Source organism: Athene cunicularia (assembly GCF_003259725.1).
Source record: "Athene cunicularia isolate RWA chromosome 14 unlocalized genomic scaffold, athCun1 chr14_part1, whole genome shotgun sequence".
NCBI lineage: Eukaryota > Metazoa > Chordata > Aves > Strigiformes > Strigidae > Athene > Athene cunicularia.
In genome coordinates, this window is record NW_020799118.1 from 9,077,461 (window position 1) to 9,085,326 (window position 7,866).

At 43.2% G+C, this 7,866-nt stretch overlaps 1 protein-coding gene across 1 annotated transcript in view; it reads right to left on the minus strand.

Moving 5' to 3' along the window:
* Nucleotides 1–6,413, minus strand: part of PDGFA (platelet derived growth factor subunit A) — a 27,357-nt gene extending 20,944 nt beyond the window's left edge. Inside the window, 2 exon segments of the mRNA XM_026858986.1 lie at nucleotides 3,937–4,124; nucleotides 6,263–6,413. Coding sequence (XP_026714787.1) covers nucleotides 3,937–4,124; nucleotides 6,263–6,413 — 339 coding nt within the window.
* Nucleotides 6,414–7,866: the final 1,453 nt, after the last annotated feature.

Genomic DNA, 7,866 nt, shown 5'->3' on the forward strand with positions numbered 1-7,866 from the left:
GCCCCGGGGCACGCTGGGAAACGCAGTCCCCGGTGCGCGGGAAGCTGAGGCGGCCGCGGGGCACGCCGGGAAGGCGCCGGGGGGGGCGGCAGGAGGTGCCTCGGCGGAGCCTCAGCGAGGGCCCGGCTGGAGGAAGGGCCCGGGGGCAGAGCTTGAGGGAGCTGCAGCCAACTCGTCACCCGCCCGCGGGGGAATGGCTGATGTGGGGTCTCTGGCCTCTCTCCCCGAGCCGGAGTCGCCAGACCTTGCCCTCTGCCAGGCAACTGCCGGTGACAGAGCTCCTCTCACGCTCCGAGGGCACCCCTCTGGTATTCCGTCTTGACTTCACCTGTATCAGTTTCCCTTGTTTCTTCCATTTTCAATTGACCTTTGATACCTGTCAGCTGGTCTTCCCAGCAGGTTCCACCAAGTCCTGGCAGTAATCTCCAGTGAAGCCACAGCTAAAATCAAAGTGCTGTTTATGCTAATGATAGAAACAGTCACCGAAGAAAAATGTTCTTAAACCTGCAAACATTGCATACAGCCATTTTACCTACATGCACAATTTGCTCTTGCAAAGCCTTTTTAACCTCTTCAGAGGCTGGTAGCTCTGCTGAACAACTTGTTCTGAATTCCTGCATTTTTTCCCTCTCTCTTAGAGACCTCTCGGAACAACTCCCAGATGACACCTGAGGAGCTGCTCCTGCATTCCCTCCTTTCCAGCTCCTTTTCTTTGCATCTTTCCCTCATATTAATGTACTGTAAGAATACACTCGGTTAAACTTCCTCAAATTGTCTTGACATTGAATATTCAGAAATGCCTAACGCTGGTATGGCTTTAACTCAAGGCCAAGCAGAAGGCAAAGCTGAGGTAGATGGAGTGATTTAGCTCTTTTTTTCTCAAGTTTCTTTTTTCTCAAGTTTCTTTTTTCTTAGATCTTTGTTGCAAACAACCATAATATTCAGCTTGGCTACTAAAAATTAATAGCATAGGCAGGATTTATTCTGTAAGACTGTTTTTTGCTGCTGTGACCAAAAGCACTAAGAACATGCTCAACGTTACAAAAAACCTCTTGGGAAGACTTCAGTTAAGAAACCCCCCAAATAAATTATGGTCTGGTACTTGGCAAATACTTGATCTCGCTATGCAGAAGCAACAGAATCTGCAGATGTTACTGAAATGCTTTTGCAGACAGGGGAGGAAATATATCTGTAACAGACACCAACACCCCTAACTCGCCAATCCATGTCACCTTTACTCTATCAGGAGAGAAACGCAATGCTTTCCTTCCTATCAAAGAGCAATTCCTAGCCAGCCTATTTATTTCACTCTGATTTTTGCAGTGCTGTACAGGTACAGCTGGCTGAATAGAGATGTCTTTAGGACCAGGAAGCTATTCTCTCATGGATTCACTCTGTTACGGTGCAAGGCAAACCTACCTTTTACTAACCCACTCCATGAAAGGGAGGACTTTAGAGGACCCATTTCAGGGAAGCTGTTCCAGCAACACCCCTGGCTTGGAGTACCTTACAGCTCCCACTCCACAAGCCCATTAACAGTACTTCACTGACCAAAGCCCAGTGAAGGCAAAGTAAGGACATGCCTGAACCCTACAGCCTTTGAATCACGTCCCAAGAACGGAATGCCCCAATACAAGCACCTCCGCTGCTCCTCCCACACTGCCACTGCGGTCTCTTAACCTTGACTACAGTGGCCCTCAGTAAGACAAAGAAAACACCCTTTGCTTTCGCCTGTTGGATGATGCAAACCCACTTGCTGACCTTTCTGGACGAACATTTTTCTAGTGTGAATGGGCCAGCTATGATCTCACTACCTTGTCAATGAAGAGGAAGTGGGAAAAGCCTTTTCAATGTTCAATCAAAAGAGGGCTTTTATGCAGTCTGACATCAGGGGAAAATACAAGAAGGCTTTCCAACTGGAACAGCTGAGAAGGCTCTCCGAAACCTCTCCCCCTACCTTTCCAGCGACCCTCACTCTGGGCCAGCTACTTAATGGCATGAGCAGACATTCAGCTCTGAACGTAGGATTGGTAAAAAGCTCATAAAACCATCAATTATATCAAAGCTACAAGAAGATCTGACTCTGGAGGGCATAAATATGGATTCTGTTCAGAGATTTCTGGTGTGACAGTGGGGTCAGCCTACAACCTTTACAATGAACATCCTGTTCCTGCTTGACCTCTTGTCCTTTTTTTCCCTTCTATTTAATGACTGTTTGGAGCAGTCTTGGAGCTTGGGAAAAAAAAAAAAAAGTCCCCAAAACTGGCTGATGTATATTGATATTGCTGGTGGCAATATATTTACACAGCCACAAAAAGCAGCTGCTCAGCTGAACCTACTTTTAGCTTGCACCCTACTAAAATGAATGCAAATCTAAAAGCACTGAAACTCTATCAGCGGACTGATGAGAAACTAAGACTTTATTAACGTGGCGGTGCACTGGGGAAGCAGGCCCAGCAACGACATCCTGCAAAGCTGCTGCCAGTTGTGGAGTTTACAGCTTCTGCGGAACCTCGGTGTCTGCAGCAGCAGGGAACTTCGACAGGCAAACCTCACTCTCTCTATTTGTTATCTTCCCCATCACTGCAGGGGTAGGAAGCAAGCACAGGGTTGCAATGTCACACACAAGTACCAACAACAAGTTCACAATACACGGCTCAACTTTTTGCTGGGCATCTCCAGCTGCTTTGTCTGTATTAGTTGACACAAAATTAGCTGGAAGCTGTATCAAACACAAAGGCAACAGCACTAGATATTATAACCCTGAGGCACTTTGCTGTTTAGCTCTTATTCTTAATGGCTTGCAACTGTAGCGCTTCAACTTCCCCAGTTCCCTCTCAGCCCTCAAATAATTATTGATCTCAATTCTTTCCTCATTTTTAATTGTTTCTGCAAAGCATATCCCACAAAGGAAGGGCATCAAGCAAGTGTAAATTATAATTATTTTTGGAAAGACTGAGGGAATCTGTTCAGATGTTTCTCCAGCTTATTTGGGTGTGAAAACATTTTTCAGAAAACATTTTCAGAAACAGAAAAGTAAAAGAAATCTTGCTCAGATGCATGCCTGTGTGTATGAAAAACACTGGAATGTCTAAGATGCCTTATTTTGTGTTTAGGACATACAGCACACCTTTCTCAATACAAAATCCACTGCACATACGGTGATCAGTGTGTTGCGCTGGGCAATTTTATGTTCAAGAATGTGGTTTGGGTTTTTTTTAATTCTGCTCTTAAAATACTCAGGGCAACAAGAACTCAGAGTCTTAACAATATAAATGCTAAGTGTAAGTCTAATCTCCTACACACAGATGTAGATCAACATTACTTGTTTAAATACTGATAAAAATTAGAACACAGTGAAGCCGAATGAACATAAGAAATATTTCACGTAATATTTACTGGAAAATTGCAACAGGGATTTTGTCTAATGAGTAAATACAGCATGAAGCCGTTGAGTCTTCTATCCCTGGGGTAAGATAATTTGAAACACATTTTTTCAGATCAAAAGTGTTATGTTGTCAAATATAAAAGCCCAATTTAGACTGCATAATATTTAATTAAGAAAACAGCATTCCATACTGTGATTTATTTATTTTTTTAAGTCCAATGCCCCTTGAGTCATTTTATCTTCTTAACTTCAGATTTGTACTGTGCGAGATCATGGGAAAGACACAATCAACTTTATTTTCATTACAAAAGAACAAAAACCTAAAGGGAATTCTATGAAAATCAAACCCAAACCCAAGATTTTTCCAATGACCGGGTAACTTGAAAAGGCCATCTGCTCACTCAAAATGGAGAGGAGCATTGTATCTGATCCTGGGGCTATGAGGATAGATAATAAAGATCCAGGTCACACAGAACAGTCACATGAATACCTGGAGCTTTTAGACTTAAGAGGAGCCTCTCAGGGCTCTGCAGCCACGATTTGCTCACCTTGACACTTCTGTGATGTATCCGCGATGGCTGGCATTTCACACTGCTGGTGTTGCAACAGCCAGTGCAACGTTTCACCTCCACGCAGGGTGGCCATATCAGGAAGTTGGCAGAGGTGGGATCAATCTGACTCCGAGGTATCTCATATATAACCGTCCGTGTTTTGCAAACAGCCGGGATGGCTTCCTCTGTAAACACAAGAAATTCACACTTCCAGGTGAGCAGCTGCTCTCAGCTCAGAGCACCCAGATACTTTGCACCACTGATTTATGAGTGGCACCCTTAGCTGGTGGGTTGAGATGGCGTTCTCAGTTCCTATTACTGACTAGTTGTGCCGAGTACTGCCTACCACTAAGCTGTGTGTGCTACCCTAGGGAGAAGCTTGACTTAGTCCAAAAGCCTAGCACTAACATGAGGGTTTACAATAGCCTGGCTCCCAACATAGCTTGGAGCACAAACTATTAGATAAGACAATCCTGGCTCTTCAGAAGTGACAGCAGACAGGGGCTTCTCCAGATTAGATGAGCCTCTAATACAGCCTCATAGTGACTGTGTAACAGCAGCTGTTATTTTACAGCATTGGGGCCATCACTGCACACACATATTATCACACAAACATGCAATACCTGACAAATACCACCACAGAGGTTGCACTGAGGATATTTAGATCACATCCGAAGTGGCTGAGCTGGGAAATAACTTGCACCAGCTTGAAACTTTCAAGTCTTGTGTTTCCACTTCCAAAATCTTAACATCCCCACATCAGGGAGGCTGGTCCATCTGCTATTCCAAAGGGCAACTACCATTTTTTCTGAATGAAATTATCAATGCTTTCTATATGGTGAGTTTTATTTAATTTGTTATTTCTTGAATGAGGCAAAACCACAGGAGTAGCATGACTGAAAAACTTGCAGTTAAACCACTGCCCTGCTGGGCTGAGGTAAGGTGAGCTTGCAGACAACAGTTGCAGCCACATGAGGATCATAAAGAGTAGCTCTGTATTGCTGCATGCTGCTGCCATGAAAAATCCATACCGTGTATTGCTCTCAACATAGGGACTGCCTAGGAAGTCAAGGAGGTAATTCAAAACGGTCCAGAAAATAATAGCAATTGCAGGGACAACTTGTTTAATGCAAGTTCTCCGAAAGCAGCTTGGATGTTTTTTGCCTTGCAGTGGAATCAGTGATGGCTTTGGGTTAGATGTGTCAGGGAACTGGAATACTGCCTGCACTTCTTCGGTTACTTCTGAAGTACAAGAAGTTCAGGCCTGACCTGTGCCTGTAACATGAAAATTTAGGCTTAGTTTTGAAAGAGATGCATTTCAGTTGGCTAAATAGAGTGAAAATTCCTCTTCTTAATCCCCAGTGCCATGAACTCAAGAAAATTAACGGATCCAATTCTGCAAGATAGCTGGCAACTCCTACAAGTTATTGAGCATATCCAGTTCCCACTGACTTTTATGGGGAGGCATTCAACACCTTACAGAGTAAGGTGCCAAGTGTAGCAGACTGTTTCAGAACCGCTGTTCTCTAGAGGCATTCAATGTGCCGAGCAGGCTTGCCAATTCACACTGCAAACCCATGCTGACAGCATGCTGTGCTATCTACTGTGTACCACCATGGCTTAAAGTACAAATATATTGACTCTGAATTACCTATAATAGATAAGATCATGGTTGTTTTCCACAGTCAACTGGAATGGTAAAACACTCAGATCTAATCAGATGAACAAGCACTGCATAATAATCCTGTTCTAAAATTCATTAGCATGTCTTTAAATTTGTATTTGGGCTTTGTTGGATCACCATCATGATTGTTTAGTAAGAACAAAATCCTCTGTAAACATACCTGGTGCCCTACACAATGATGGAAATCAATGCCCCAGCGTTTTCGTCAATGGCTTTTAAATTTTTGGATAAACTGTTTTTTTCTTGTGAATAAAGAGTCAAGCTGTTTCCTTTTGCGGAGCTTCTGTACTGAAAACTCTACCAACTGTTGATGTTTTTTAAAGCACACTGCTGTAGCTGTTCCCCACACTATGAATTATACATTGAATATCACAGCATTTTCTAACCAAGGTCTAGCTTTCTAACATGCTGCAACAAGAAAGTGAATGTAAAGAATTTGTGCTTGTCTGTCTCCTATGGACATCCTCCAGAAGACAGCTTCTCCAGCAACAGCTCGTTTTGTGCAAAAAGAAAGGCAGAAACTAGCAATGGCCTTTTTCCTTTGTGCATGGCACATTTTTCCAGTGAAATGTCCTGCTTGGCTGACCAAAAGCACCCTCTCTGTTTTTACTCCCTAAGTACAAATAGCTTGTTTCTTACCAATGCTTCTTTTTCTGCGAATGGGCACAGGACGATTCTCTTGCACATGTTTAGCAGAATGAACACTATAAGACCTCAAGTTTGTTTCTGAAACATCATCATATCCTAGAACAGGAAACAAAATATTAAACCTCAGCTATGTTATTCGCATCAACGTTGCTGCAGTGCTGTTCCATACATATAAATCTGTGCTGTTCATATGCACAAGACCAAATCCTGCTGCAATTAGTCTAATGTAACTCCTGTCAGGAGCAACTGCAGGGGCATAAGGCAGGAAAGAACATAGATGTTAAATGTCATGTAGAAGCATGTACAATTTAATTCTAACATTCGTATTACTGCAAGCCCCCAGAAACAGTGCACACTCTGTGACACTGAACCATATCTAAAGTAAAACAGATGCATTTTTATGTGAAAGGCATAATACAGCTTTTCTTACTGGAAAGGTGTAGAAATAAGAACAATCATACTTCATGTGACACAATTCTTACAAGTTATTTGAAGTTCTGGTGTGAGGATACAGTAGAAAATATATTGCACACCCAACAGCAAACAATGCTGCCTCTGTAAATTTCCTCTTGCTTGGGCAGTACTAGGACAAAATCAAAAGCAAAAAGTAACTAGCATGGGTTTCCTTTTAGCCTCTCTGTTGCAGAACAAATCCCCTGTGAAGTATCCTAACCTTTGGAGGGGCATCTGAAGCTACTGCAAACTCTGGGACTGCATCCAGGCTTGTCTTGTTCCCTAAATAAGCCTACCACATGGGTTAAAGGGCCATGAGAAAAAGCAAAGATGGAAAACTTGGCATTTCATTTATCATAAAAAACAACAAAATAACCGCTCCAACTATTTGGTTTTGTTAAGTGAAGCAGTCCAGGTCGTGTCCCATGCAGTGGGGTTCTGAAAACGACAAGCACAATCTGCAAACAGGGGATCAGGAAGACGTAAGCAAACTGAGGACTGCATACAGATTCCAGTACACCAAAACTAAGAATCCGAGCACTCTGCTGCTTGGAGTGCCCTCTGTAACGTCACTGGAGAGTTTCAAGGTTTCACTGCCGGCTCCAAAGAAAACTGTGATATGCACTAAAAAATGTAAATGGCTATTACACAGCACTCATTTACCCTCTCTGCAGGCTACCAACATCCTACACTCCTGTCTTCTGCACTGTCACACTCCCTGCTTCCAGTTCCGTTCTGTATGTAGTTGACTGTGACTCTGGAACTTGTTTTATTCTAAGCTATTAGTAATACACATCATAAGGGTCTGCTCTATAAACAAACCAACTCCTTTTCTCCTCCCTCCAAGAAATCCTGCCCTAAAGAGCACACAGCTTGTGAAATCGCCTGCAGAGCCTGGTAAGACATGAAGACAGCGGTATCTTCAGCAACTCAGAAAGAGCTCTGTGCCTCAGGTTTATCTTCACTTCTTGGAAAATACTACTGTAGATAGCTAAGAGATGATGAGATGGGAGGTCCAAGAGGTAGCACCAGGATCACGCACTGGTCCTGTCTATTTTCCTTAGCAGCTGAGCAGATCCTTGTCTGAAACAAGTCAGTGTGAAATCCACATTCTCAATTTACCCAAGTTGTCTCCTACTTCC